At 40.4% G+C, this 14892-nt stretch overlaps 1 protein-coding gene across 8 annotated transcripts in view; it reads left to right on the top strand.

Moving 5' to 3' along the window:
- Positions 1–14892, top strand: part of Ubap2 (ubiquitin-associated protein 2) — an 81704-nt gene that overhangs the window by 23854 nt on the left and 42958 nt on the right. For 5 of the 8 annotated variants that reach the window (XM_006538224.2, XM_006538226.4, XM_030253758.1 and 2 more), the window contains exon 2: positions 492–628. In XM_006538224.2, the coding sequence (XP_006538287.1) occupies positions 530–628 (99 nt within the window). In that variant the 5' untranslated portion in view covers positions 492–529. Of the gene's footprint in view, positions 1–491; positions 629–6670; positions 6708–14892 lie in introns of all 8 variants that reach the window. The other 3 variants (XM_006538225.4, XM_006538223.4, XM_030253756.1) reach the window with 1 other exon arrangement.

Genomic DNA, 14892 nt, shown 5'->3' with positions numbered 1-14892 from the left:
GTCCTGTGCTCAATCCTTTCCCACCCCCCAAAATGATACAAGTATAATTTAGAATGCTACTGGGCTAGGGTTTTTGTTTATTTTGGGCAGGAGGCGGTTATTTATTTATTTGTTTGTTTATTTTTTTTTCATTGAGACCACATCTCTCTATGTAGTCCTGGCTAGTCCAGAACTTGTTATGTAGACCAATTTGGCCTCAATTCAGTTTTGCCTGCCTTTTCCTCCCGGGTTTTGCAGCTAAAGGCATGTGCTGCCATACTTAGCTCTTTTTGAGAAAACATTCTGAAGCATTTTTATATCTTTTTTGTTGTTGTTTTGTTTTGTTTTTCGAGACAGGGCTTCTCTGTATAGCCCTGGCTGTCCTGGAACTCACTTTGAAGCATTTTTATGTTCTATTTTGTGTCTCCCCACTCCCCGAATTAGATGTTTGATTTTTTTTTTTTTTTAACCATGATTTGGAAGTTTTGCTCACAATGCCTTCTTTCTTGCAGATTTTGTATTTTGTACATACATTTTGTATATTCTGTATATGATGACTTCTGTGAGCAATGATCGTTGCCGAGGTGCTCGGGAAAAACCACAGATGCCAACAGCACACGCAGCCCAGTCACAGAAACAAGTGGTGCAGGTAAGCTCCCGAAAAGCCTGACTCCCTTAGACGGAACTACACTTTCATATACTCCCCTTCCTAGGAGACTCAGGATTTAACCTTGTCTTTATAGAGTGACTAATAAGTGTAGGAATGAGGTGATCATGGTAAAACTGAATGTTGTTCCAGGAGAATCATTGTGTAGTTCCGAATTCCAGTTGTCACCATCTCCTATAGCAATTCTACAGCAATTTTCTTCCTTCCTTCTCCTTTCCTTCCCTACTCCTTTCCTTTCCCTCTCCTGCTTGTCATTGTCTGGCATGTAATACTAGGAAGTGAACCCAGAGCCTCCCTGTTCTAGACGAGCACTCTACTACTGACCTGTACCCCTAGCCTGTTATTCTTCTAAATGAGACGGTTGAGTAGAGCATGGAGCACAGGGTCTGGTACAAAGTTAATTTTGTACAACATTGACTCCTCAGGTGACAGGTTTCTTAACAGAAACAGTATCTTTTTCCCCCTTTATATATATGGTTTTTAAAAAAATTTTTATATTTATTAACTGTATATTTATTATCTGTTTATGTGTGTACACGCATGAACATAAATCACTGTGGTTTTTGAGGTTAGACATCAGTTAGAAAGAGCTTCTACCATGTGAGTTCAGGGTTGGAGCTCTGGAGTTGGCAGTGAGGGCCCTTACTTATTGAACCATATTGCTGGCCCTCAGAAGCAGAATCTTAGTGGATAATGAATCATTTCAATTTCAGATCCCTGGCTTGATACATTTTTATTGTTGGTTTTGTGATTTGAGACTGGGTCTTACTTAGGTCTGCCAACCAGGTCTTGAATTCCTTATTCCTCTGATTAAGTTTCTTGGATGCTGGAGTTCCAGAAGTGGACTACTTCAGCTGACTTTGATAATTTATTGTATTAATGATATTGGGGTTGGTTTTACCAATGAGCTATATCCCTTGTCTTTTTCTGGAACTTTGTGTAACTCATACTGAAGTATTCTGTTAGGTTTTGGTACAGAGTAGATTTTTTAATATAATTTCTGTGTTAAATTGGATCTAAAATTAGTTTTGTATCTTGCTGCTGTTAGCAGATAAATAGCTGCTGTTTGAGTGTTTACCCTAAGTCTTTTTACTCTTACATGTGGTCTTCACAGCTGATCAAGAAGAACTGCTATGCCAAGAGTTGTGGCACAAGCAGAGAGGCAGGCAGATTTCTGAGTTTGAGGCCAGCCAGAACAGAACAACATAGGAGACTGTCTTAGGTTTTTATTGCTGTGAAGAGACACCATTTCCAAGGCAACTCTTATAAAGAAAACATTTAATTGGAGCTGGCTTACAGTCATTCTCATCATGGAGGGAAGCATGGCAGTGTCCAGGCAGACATGGTGCTGGAGAAGGAGCTGAGAGTTCTGCATCTTGATCAACAGGAGATTTCAGAGCACCCCCACAGTGACACATTTCCTCTAACAAGACCATACCTACTCCAAAAAGGCTATACCTCCTAATAATGCCACTCCATATGGGCTAACCATTCAAACACATAAGTCTATGGGAGCCATACCTGTTCAAACCAACAGAGAGACCCTGTTGTTGAACTGTGGGCCTAGGCTGTTCTTTACGCTTCTTTAAGGAATTGCCTTGTATTAAGGAAGAAGCATAAGTTAGTAATAATCACAAATCCTAGTAATAGTGTAATAACAATAATGATAATAATGTTAGTCTTTAGAAAGAAATTAAACAAAAACAAAGAGTATGAGCTTTTGAAGGTGGGCCAATGAATGCAAGTGTTCATTTATGTTAGTGGTTCAAATGGTACCCCTGTATGCTTTGCAAGCAGATTTGGGCTTATTGTCAATCAGATTGCAGGTTGGAGCAGGGAATTAATTCTTTTCCTTTTAAAAGGGTTTTATTTTTATTGTTTCCTTTTAGGGTTTGAGACAGGGTTTTTCTCTGTAGCCCAGACTGTTCCAGAACTTTCTATGTAACCAGTGGTGGGCTCAAACTTGGATTTTCTTGCCCTAGCCTCCCTGGGATTGAGAGTACACTAAAAGCTTCTCACTGATAGCTTTTTGTGAACCCTCTAGGGGATGGCTTAGCTTGTCCAAAGGAAAAAGCTGCCGACTGAACTGTGGGGAGGAGTTCTTGATCTTAGGCTTCTTCTTTTTTTTTTTTTTTTTTTTTGGTGTTTTTATTTGCTTTGCTTTTTTCTTTTCTTTTTTTTTCTTTTTCTTTTTTCTTTTTTAGAGACAGGATTTCTCTGTATAGCCCTGACTGTCCTGGAGGTCACTTTGTAGACCAGGCTGGCCTTGAACTCTTGCTTTGCTTTTTAAAAACATCTTTAGGTTATATGCTTGGACATTTTACCTGAGTATATGTCTGCACAATGTGTGTGTGCATGCCTGGGAAGGCCAGAAGAGGCTCTCCTTCTGTCTGTCAGATCTCCTGGAATTGAAGTCCTGAATGGTTGTGAGCCACTGTGTGGGTGCTAGAAATTGAACCCAGCTCTTCTGGAAAAGCATCCAGTGCTCTTAACTGCTGAGCCAGCTCCAACTCACTTTTTGTTTTTTGAGGCAGGTTTCGTAGTTGAGCTGGTTCAGCTTTCTGTGTCACCCAGGCTGTCTAATTGAAGATCTGCCTTTAACCCTCCAGTGCTTGCTTTGTACCATCTTATGTCTTGCTTTTCCTTTTTTCTTTTCTACATCTTATTTATTTTATGTGTATGCATATCTTGCCCTGTGTAACACATGCACAGTTAACAGACAGTTGTGAACCACTGTATGTGTTTTGGGAATCAAACCTAGGTCCTCTGGAGGAGCAGTCAGTGCTCTTAACCACCAAGCCATCTCTATTGCTCTCTTTCCTTTTATTTTTAAATTGGGCCTACAAGGTAGCCTAGTGGGTAAAGTCCCTGCCCTACAAGCCTTTGGAACCCATGTGGAGGGTGGACCCTCTGAACCCTACATGTGCACTATCATGCACATACATACCTTTATAACTGAAAAGAAATGGGGTGTTGTCAGCTGCTGTGATTGCTTGGTTGACTCACCATACAAACCTTGAGCCCTGAGTTTGAGCCCAGGAACTCACATGTTGGAAAGTAAGAGAGTCAGTTCCTAAAAGCTGTTTTACTTCCACATGCATGCCACACCATTCACAAGCCTGCATTCATACATATGTTTACAACAATAATATTAAAAAGGGGGGGCTTTTAAAAACTTATAAAAAATTTACTATGTTACTCTAAGATGGCCTAAAGCATTTGGACTTAAGCTGCTATCCTGTCATGGCTTCACATAGAGCTGAGATAATCAAGTTTCTTTTTTGTTTGTTTTTGAGGTAGATTCTCTATTAGGTAGCCCTGGCTGTCCTGGAGCTTGCTATATAGACCAGGCTTTAAACTCACAGAAATTCACCTATCCCCACCTTCTGAACGTTGGGGCTAAAGGCACTATGCCCTGACTGATAATTAATTCATAATATCTTATACATCTTTTTATAGAATTATTTTGAGAATCTTTTAAAAAATACTACTAGGGAAAATTTTATGTTGGGCTAAGGGCATTGCTTGCTTGGCAGTAAAACATTTGACTAATGTACATGAAGTTCTAGTCTCAAGCCCTAGCACAATACATGCACACAAGCATGTATGTGCGCACATACTGGGGGTATAACCTAATTACGGTAAAGTACTTGCCCAGCTTCAGTCTTCAGTACCATTAAAACTGGGCATGGTGGAACAAGACTGTAATCCTAGCACTTCAGGAAGTGGTGGCAGGAGGATCAGAAATTCAGTATTATCTTTGGCTGTAGTGTGTTTGAAGCTAGCCTGGGCTATATGAGAACCCAGAGAGAGAGAGACTATAAGTATAAAAAATGTTTCCTGGAGTTACCTTAAAGTAAGAAAAATGAAGCCTTTATTTGGTAGAATACTAAGAGAGCTGTTTTGAATTTGTGTAAACCTGAGTGTGGGTTTGGGTCTATGTCTTACTAATTAGGTAGGATGCAGTTTTGGAGCCCCCCCCCCCTCCCCGTAATGTCTGTTCTTTCAACCAAGCATTGTTTAGGTATCAGCAGATCTCCTCAGTCAGTGTGTCTCATCCTCTTCCTTTCCCTCACACCAGTCCCATGATGTCAAGTGCAGGCAGGCAGGCTGTCCCTAAGTCTCCACTGCCTCTCCTTTTGCTTTTTTTTTTCTTCCTACCTTTGCCTCCTGAGTAGCTGGAATTTCACATCTGTGTCAGTAGGATGTGCTTGTGCTTTGGTTTCTTGTCGTTGACATATTTGAAGAACATAGGGTAATTACATTCTACATTGCCTTCTAATCTGGGTTGGTGTGCTTTATGATTAGAATTAATTACATAGTCTTTATATAAGTAGGTATGATCTGTTATTTTCAGTGCTTGGAATCACACACAGAATCTTACATATGTTGGGCAAATGTTCTGCTATTGAACTAGACGGTAGTTTGTTTTTAATGTATCAAATTATCACATGAAATAATAGGGTCTAAGTTAATTTTAAAATATAAAGTGGAGTATAATTTGTAGATTGCTATCAAGAAGTGGTAATTTTTATTGTATATTCCACATAAACTATAAAATAGCTTTTTAAAATTTGAGGTGGTTATAGGATTCTATGCCTGTAATCCCAGTGTGAGGCCGGATAAGGCAGAGGATTACAGATTAGAAGCCAAGGTTGGTGACAGGCTCTGCTGTAAAGGCCCTTGCTACCAAGCCTGACAACCTGAGGTTGCTCCTGTGTCTCACATGATGTGATGGAGGAAGGCATCCACTCCTACAGATTATTCTCTGCCTTCCACCCAAGTGCTGTAGGGGATGTACATGTCCACATAGCACAACAAATACATTAATTAATTAACTAATTAATTAATTAACCCAAGGTGGCAGGTGTGGTGGTGCATGCCTTTAATTCCAGCACATAGGAGACAGAAGCAGCCGGATTACTACACCAGGACTTAAGGGGCTACATAGACAGAAACCCTATCTCAACAAACAAACAAACAAACAAAAAAGAAAATAAAATTACATCAAACATATAGAAAACCCATGGCTTCTGTTTAAGAAGATATGCAAACAATAATATACCTACATAACTTTTTATTTTACTGTTTTGTTTTGAGACAGTATAAACTGTTTAGAGAAGATGCTCTTACTAACATCTTTCTGCCTTTGCCCACTGAGTGCTCTATTACGGGCATGAATCACCATGCCTGTCTATAAGGATGCTTTAAAAAATAAAATAGGCACTCAGTGGATAAAGGCAATTGCTGCCCAGCCTAATGACCTTAGCAGGGTTTCTAGTGCCCACATGGTAGATGTAGAGAGCAGTCTGTCTTCTAACATACATATATGTATGTATATACATATACATACATATATGTATATACATATACATACATATGTGTATATGCATATATATGTATGTATATATATGTATGTGTGTGTGTATATATATATATATATATATGTATATATATATATACACACACACACACACACACACACGCGCGCACGCACACACACATATACACATACACAAAGAATAGATAACTGTGATTTTTAAAACATTTAAAATAATAAAAAAGTAGGCCAACTGAATATGATAGCTGATGTAGGAAGATTGCTGTGAGTTCCAAGGTAGTCTCCTATTGAGTCTAATAATGAGTTTCTGGCTGCCTGGGTTACAAAGACCTTGTCTTGACCTCTGCCCCCAGACAAAACAAAAGCCTAATCCAAAATCAAAAAGATAGCCTTACTTCAATAACTTATCCAAAGATTTTCTGAAAAACAAGTCTATTAAAAAGAAAGCGGGGTGGGGGGCTCACTGGGGAATCTTCCAGGGTAGTTTTCTTAGAAATAAAAAATTATATATGTATGTGATTGCTTTACCTGTGTGTGTATTTATTATGCCTGGTGCCCTTGGTGGCCAGAAGAGGGCACTGGAGTCCCTGGAACTGGAATTACAAACTGTTGGGGAGGGTGCGCTGAAGTTGTTAAAGTTGGAATTATTAGTTGACCCTGCTTTTTCCTCTTTTTTCCCTAAGCTGTACAGACCTCTTGACACTTCTTGAGCTCAGCCTGGTAACTTCCCTATTATACTCTTATGTTTGCTGCTTTGTTTATTGAATTGAATAATTGAATTGTGTATTGAATAAAGTAGTGTTTTATAAGGTTGGTAGAGTATTTTATAAAGGTAACAAGTTAGCGTTTTGACTGAGACTTATTGAAACATAGCATCGCTGTTGTAATAATGTGCTTGTTACAGTTGCTAAGTCTATCAGCTGTGCGTCCAGAAGTTGACTAGTTTGTACTCTGTTCAGAATTAAAATATGATTCACAGAGATATGTAAAGAGTGTTTGTCAAAGTCATAATTCTTAAACTTAAAAGGCTAAGTCTGAACAGATCAGTAGTTGACATTTCCATGAGTAAGTCAAGGAATAGTGCCTTTATCACTAGAAATATAGGAATGACACTATCAACATGAAAATGACACCTAGGCACTGAGATGGTGCTTAGCTTGCTTGAGGCACTGGTAAGGAATCCGCTGAAAATCTTCGACCATGCTCGTTTATGCAGATGCATTTTTTTGATTTATTTATTTATTTATTATATGTAAGTGTAGCTGTCTTCAGACACTCCAGAAGATGGAGTCAGATCTCATTATGGATGGTTGTGAGCCACCATGCGGTTGCTGGGATTTGAACTCTGGACCTTCAGAAGAGCAGTCGGGTGCTCTTACCTACTGAGCCATCTCACCAGCCCCTGCAGATGCATTTTAAGATTAATATTTTATATGATATTTTTATAGGGTCAAGGAATAAAATGTCCTTATAACTTGTGTGTAAATACAGGCAGTGGACATTTATCAAAGAATTTTTAAGCTTAAATGTTGCTGCCTCAGGCTTGGAGGCGTAGCTCAGTGGCTGGGTATTTGAGTAGCCTTTGGTTCAATCAATCCTAGCATTGCAAAACAAAATAACATTCTTTATAGAGCTGACATTTGTTGCTCTTGTTTTCTCAGACATCTTTAGTTTTTCGTACCCCTATTCAGGAAGATAATACACAGCTCCTGGCTTTGTTAATTATTTGCATTCTTGGACTCTCTGAGATTAAAAAATAGATTTATTTTTATAATTTTCAAATAAGGTTGTGTGTGTGTCTGTGTGTGTGTGTGTGTGTGTGTCTGTGTGTCTGTCGATATGCACATGTTGAGTGTAAGAACACAATCTTAGTGGATGCCCAATCCTTTGATTACAACTCAAGTTACAGATGGTTGTGAGCTGTCTGATGTGGTTGCTGAGACCTGAACTCTGGTCCTCTGAAAGGACAGCAAAGTGCTCTTTTCTTTCTTCCTAAGATTTATTTATATAAGCTTTGCTTGCATGTATGTAAGTGTACCATGTACAATTAATAGCTGCCGGGGCTAGAAGAGGGTGTCCAGTCCTCCGGACCTGGGCTTAGAGACGGTCATGAGGTATCATGTGGATGCTTGGGATCTGACTGAACCTGGTTTCTTTTTTGCAAGAGCAACAAGTGGTTTTTGTTTTTTTTTTTTTCTTTCAAGATTTATTTTATGTATATGAGTACACTGTAGGTGTCTTTAGACACACCAGAAGAGGACATATGATTTCACTATAGATGGTTGAGTCACCGTGTGGTTGCTGGGAGTTGACCTCAGGACCTCTGGAAGAGCAGCCAGTTCTCTTACCCACTGAGCCGTCTCTCCAGCCCGCAACAAGTGTTCTTCACCACTGAGTCTTCTCTCCAGTCCCCAGAAAATTATTTATTATCTGTCTTGTTTGTCTGTCTGTCTAATTTGAAGCTATCTATATTTATCTTATGAGCTGTAGACTAGTCTTGAACTCTGTGTAACAGAGGCTGGCCTTGAGTTCCTGGTCGCACTTCATCTACCTTCTCTTTGCTGGGATTATGGGCATGTACCACCATGCTCATTTCTGGTTTTGTATGGGGCTGGGGATCAAACCCAGGGCTTCTTGTGAGTTAAATAGAGAGATAGTAAACTATATTACCAGTCTTGTATTTATTTTTTGTGATGCTGTGTGTCAGTATATAACTCAGGCTGTCCTATTAACTCTCTGTCCAGATATGTTTGTGTAATAATATCACTATTAATTTTACACACTTAAATTGTTTCCTTTTCTCTATTTCTTCACTGTGAGACAATGAAGAGCTCACCTCCTTTAGCTCATGTCTATTTAATACTTGCTTGACTCTTTTCTCTTGGCCTGTTTTAGGGATGTTTGCATATATGAAACTCCTGCCTCTAGCTGTTTTAGTTTGTTCTTAAATAAAAACGTGCAAGCGCTGGGATTTGAACACTGCACTTTACTGATTGAGGCATCTCCCCAGCCCTGTACCTGGTCAGCTCTCATTTCTGTTGCTGCGTTTTCCTTTGAACTCCAGAGACTTGTCAGTTTGCCTGTCACTGATGTGGATTGTGCTTCCTTGGATCTGAGTCTTTGCACTCATAGATTCACCTCAGAAATGTGACACTTGAGTATTCAGTACCAGAAGTAGTTGAGGTCATTGAGACGGCCTAGCAGGTAGAGATGCTTGATGTTAAGCCCAAGGATCTGAATTTGATTATCCTAACCTGCGTGGTGGAAGAAGAGACCCAAATCTCACAAGTTGTCTTGACTTGTACCTGTGGGCTGTGGGATTCTGACACTTAGACAGACACACTTGTGCACACACAATGAACTAATGAGTGAAAGAAAAACACAACTGCCTTTCCCTTGCTTTCTTATCAAGGCTCTGTACTAATCCAGGTTCCTGTTGCTAAAACATTATTACATGTTAAAATTCCTGTGTGGGGGGCATGATTAATGTATTTTCTACTGTACCCAAAAAACGAATAGTTCAAGGTTGTGTCAGTTGGGTTGGACACAGTAGCGTAGAGTTGAGTTTCAGGGTCCTGTCTAGCAGTGAAATCTGTTTTGATTTTGTAATTTTTTGTTTGTTTGTTTGTTTGTTTTTCGAGACAGGGTTTCTCTGTGTAGCCCTGGCTGTCCTGGGACTCACTTTGTAGACCAGGCTGGCCTTGAACTCAGAAATCTGCCTGCCTCTGCCTCCCGAGTGCTGGGATTAAAGGCGTGAGCCACCACTGCCCCACCCTCTTCTCTTTTGACAGGATCTCTCTAGCTCTGCCTGTCCAGGAACTCACGCCTTAGATAAGACTAGGCTCAAACTCAGATCCACCTGCACCTGTGGAGTTAAAGGCTTGTATCATCAGCTTATTTTGATCTTAGGGAAAATGTTTTAGTGTCTTTCATCATTATGTATTACAATTGTCAATTTCTGTAGTTCCTTTTATCAGGATAAGGGTTTTCTCCTCCATGCTGAAATTGTTGAATAGTCTTTATAATAAAAAAAGGTTGGATTTTATAGACCAGGCTGTGGTGGTATATCCCAGCACTTAGGAGGCAGAGGCAGGCAGATCTCTGAGTTCAAGGACAGACTGGTCTACAGAGTGTGTTCCAGGGCAGCCACGACTATCTAGAGAGACCTTTTCTTTCTTTAAAAAAAAAGTTGAATTTGTCAAGTACATTCTGTGACTATGAGGATGCTTATAGGGTTTTGTTGCTGTTTTTATTGATAAAGTATCCTTTTTTTATGTGTTTTTTTTGTATTACTACAATCTGGTTTGCATAGAGTTGAAAAGTGTCCCATGTTGGTTTTGAGAGTTTGTGAAGAATTTGTTGTTGAAATAACTTCTCCCTCCCTCCCTCCCTCCCTCCCTCCCTCTGTCCGTCCGTAAGTCCGTCCGTAAGTCCGTCTGTCCATCCGTCCGTTCGTCTGTCCATCCATCCATCCATCCATCCATCCATCCATCCATCCATCTATCTATCTATCTATCTATCTATCTATCTATCTATCTATCTATCTATCTATCTGGCCCAGCGTGGTGGCGCATGCCTTTGATCCCAGCATTTGGGAGGCAGAGGCAGGCAGATTTCTGAGTTTGAGGCCAGCCTGATCTACAAAGTGAGCTCCATGACAGCCAGGGCTACACAGAGAAACCCTGTCTTGAAAAACCAAAAAAAAAAAAAAAAAAAAGAAAAAACAAACCCCCAAAACCAAAAAAATCTATCTAGATGGGGTCTTAAATCAGGCTGTAAGTGTAATTAGGGTTAAATCAGGCTTGCCTGGGACACACTGTGGCCCAGGTTGCCCTTAAACACATGAGATCCTCCTGCCTTAGCCTCATGAGTGCTACAGATCTAAACCACCAAGCTCCACTTTTCTGGGAAGTTTTGATGACTAGTTTAGTTACTTAATCTATTACGAGTCTCCCTTTATAGTAGTTGATGACCCCATTCCTCTTCTATTCATCTTTGTGGCTTTTTTTATGATTAAAGTGTGAACAGTTACAAGCTACAGTGTGGTTTGTAGGTCAAAGGACAACGTTTGGGTGTCTATTCCCTTGCTGAGGTAGGGTTTCTTTTGTTCCTGCTGTCAGCATATTGCAGGCTGGCTGGTCTTTGATCTTCTGGAACAATTCTCTAGTCACATCTTTTGGTAGACATGCTGAGGTTATAGATACATGCTCCTGCATCCTGACAACTTACATATATCTCTAAGGTGTCAGGTGTCACGGTTGTATGGTTAGAGCTTTTACTAGCCGAGCCCCCTCCTTGGCCCTAGTTTGTGTCTTTTTCAGTATTGTATTTTATCTAGGCTAATTTGGTGACACATACTTACTTGTTCTAGGTTTCCTTTCATAAACCCCGAATTTTCATTTTTGTCGTTTGTTTGAGGCAAGGTCTTACTTTGTGCTAGGATGTCTCTGAACTCACTTTCTCCCTCCCTCCCCTTCAGTAACGGGATGTTAGGGATGTATTAAGCTTTGCAGTCTCTCCAGTAACTGTGCCCCTTCTCTCTTACTCCTAATATTACTACTCTTGAATCTTGTGTCTTTGTAGCTGGGTATTTATTGACATCTCCTCAACTATGAGTCAACTCTTGAACAGGTAGCAAAGAAGCTAGCTCAAAAGAAGAGTGACCACCTACCTTGCTAAAGCCCTGGGTTCTGTCTCGAGGACCACCAAAAACCAAAGCAAAGTGACCCCCCCCCCCCGAAACTTAAAGACTCACGTTTTCCCCGTTTTCTTTTCTTTTTCCTCCTCCTCTTTTTGAGATGGGGGTTTCTCTGTATAGCTATGGCTGTCCTGGAAGTCTCTCAGTCGACCAGGCTCCCTTCACCCCCTTCCCCCCCTTTTAATATAGCATTTTAATCTTTAACACAGGTGATTTGGAACTCAGTACATAACCTGGGATGGATTTGAATTTGATCAGATCCATCTTCTCTGTCTCAGCAGTGCTGGGATTGAGTGTAAGTGACCACACCCAGCTGGGAGTTATGTTCTAATTTGTTGACATCCCTCTTTCTAATCTTCATTTATTTTAGTTCCTCTGTCTTCTGTTCCTTCTTTTCTATTTGCTTAGATGTATTAGTTTGCTGTTCTCTCTTTAATTTCTTAAGGTATAAACATAAATATTTTTTTCTTCTTTCTGGTTTTGTTTAGTTTGAGACAGGGCCTTTGTAGCTTGATTGGCTTCTGCCTCATGATCCTCCCTCCCTGACTCTTGAGTGATGAGCACTGCTGTGATGGCAGATACATGTTATTTTTAAAAGTAAAGTGTGTGTGTGTGTCTGTGTGTGTGTGTCTGTGTCTATCAGTGCATGAAGGCACAAAATGTAAGCTCAGGCACACACACACACACACACACACACACACACACACACACACACACACATGAAGACAAGCATGTCATGGTTGCATATGCTGCTTGGAGGGCAATTTTGTAGAGTTGTCCCCTCTTTTCACCTTTATATGTGTTCTGAGGATTGAACTACATCACCAGGCTCATTTAACCTGCTGAGCCATATTATGCCAGCCCATACGCCTTGGTAGAGACAGGGTCTCACTGTGTAGCCCTGACTAGTGTGGAACTCACTTTGTAGATCAAGCTGTTCTTATAAAGATCTGCCTACCTCTGCCTTCTAAGTCAGTGGTAGGATTATAAACTTTTGTTATGCTCATCTTTTTATGTTGGTTCTAAAATGTATCTCTATTTTATATGTATAGATGTTTTGCCTGCATTAATGTGTGTGCACCATGTGTGCCTATTACCTGCAGAGACCAGAAAAGGGTTTTGGGTCTTTTGAAACTGGAGTTATTTATAGGTGGTTGTTAGTTGTTATGTGGGTGTCGGGAACCGATCCCGGGTTTTCTGCAAGATCTGCCATTATTAATCCCTGCCACTATCATGCACTGATAGACACACACACAGACAGACAGACAGACAGACAGACAGACACTGTACTTTTAAAAATAACATGTAAAGGTAAAATGAAAATACATATTGACAATGAGCCATCACAGCAGTGCGTAGGAATAGAGAGCTCCTATCTTCTACCCTTCCTCCAGACATGTTCAATCAAAAGTAATAGGCAATGTTTAGATGCTATGAAAGACAGTAGGAGGCACTGTATTAATATAGGACAAACTATCCTGGTGTGCTTCTAGCTCCAGGAGCATCCATGGTTTGCTATCATTCAGAAATGGCTCTCATCCAGACTCCAAATATAATGTGATCATTCCGTCAGGTTATTGTTTTCTTTGGTTGTTCCTATCTCCTTGTTCATTGATCATGCTGTTGGGCTTTTGTCTATAATAATGGTACTTCTCAGGTGATGGTGGGTCCAGGGAATGGTTATCTGGTGTGCAGTAGGAATAATGAAAGTATATTTATGGTTTTTGAGTATACTGGGAAAGATTGCATTGACACTGTCAAGAAGTGTGGGTGCTGAATTTCTATACAGACATCTTTCTGGGTTTAATGCAGTAAGTAGTGTTTGGCAGTTAAGCTGAGGTAATAGCATGAAAAGATTGGGATGACAGGCTCGGCATTTAGATTGGGCAAAATAGGCCACAGCTGCTGGAATTTGTATAATACAATCACCCACCTACATGAAATAGAAAGGCCTTGTAAAAGGTGTTTTATGATTCAGAAACTGCCAGTACCCCCTTGTATCTTCAAGTTCCTTGAAATGAGTAAAATTTATAATAAAAGTTGAATGGAGCTAGGCTGTGGTTCAGTTGGTATAGTGTTTGGGCAGCGTGCACAAGACCCTGGTTCAATTCCTAGTTTCACATAAACTGGGAGTGATGGCACAAACCTGTAGTCTAAGCACGTGGAAGGCAGAAGTTTAAGATCATCTTCTGTATGTAGTGAGCTACAGCCTAGCTTAACCTATACATTCTTTCTTACCAAAACAAAAGTGAGAAAAGCTTTGAAGAAAAGCTTTGCTGTGTTGATTGAGACCGGCTCCTGAGTTCTGATCATCTTGCTTCAGGTACATGCCATACTCGATCAGTTATTTAGAGTTTTGCAGACTTGAGTTCAGCATCCTAATTTAGTCAAGCATGGTGGTGCACACCTTTAATCCCACTGCTGAGGAAATAGAGGCCTGTGGATCTGTGTGAGCTCCGAGGCCAGCAGAGTCTGCATGGTGAGTTCCAGGCCATTCAGGCATTCACAGTGAAATCTGTCTCACAAAACAAAACAAAGAATGGGAGTGTAGGGCTAGTGGAGTGGCTCAGCATGTAATGATGCCTGTGATCAAGACTGACCTGAATTCAATTCCCAAGACTCACATGGCAGGAGGAGAATGATCTCAAAAATATGTACTATAGTATGCCCTTCCCTTAAATAAAAAACAATAAATATATATTTAATTATAAAAGAATATAGTTTGGCATGGTACTTCATACCTACAGTCCTGTCATTCTAAAAGTGAGAATTACCACGAATTTGAGGCCAGTCTAGGTTAAAGAGTGACTTCCCAGCCAGACAGGTAATAAGACTTTGTCCTAAAATCAACAGCGACCCAAATAATAGCAACAAAAAATTCTCCCTCTAAATAGTATCCTGGGCCTGGAGAGATGGCTCAGCAACTAAGAGTGTTAGCTGTGCAATCTGAGGACTGGAGTCTGGATCCCAGCACCCATGTGGCAGCCTGGGGTGCCACCCATGCTGATGAACCCAGCTCAGACGGGGCAGAGACAAAGGCTTTATTGGGTTTTCTGGCTTCCATCTAGCCAAGGAAACATGAGCCCCAAGGCTGAGGAGAGACTAACTCCTGGCCCTGTTCATACTGTCCACACGTGCAAATAGACTGTCAACCTGAGTAAACAAAATGGCTTTTTAAGAAAGAACAGTAACTGAAGAAATACTTTT

Source organism: Mus musculus, chromosome 4 (assembly GCF_000001635.26).
Source record: "Mus musculus strain C57BL/6J chromosome 4, GRCm38.p6 C57BL/6J".
Classification (NCBI taxonomy): domain Eukaryota; kingdom Metazoa; phylum Chordata; class Mammalia; order Rodentia; family Muridae; genus Mus; species Mus musculus.
This window is presented reverse-complemented; position numbering and strand designations above follow the sequence as displayed.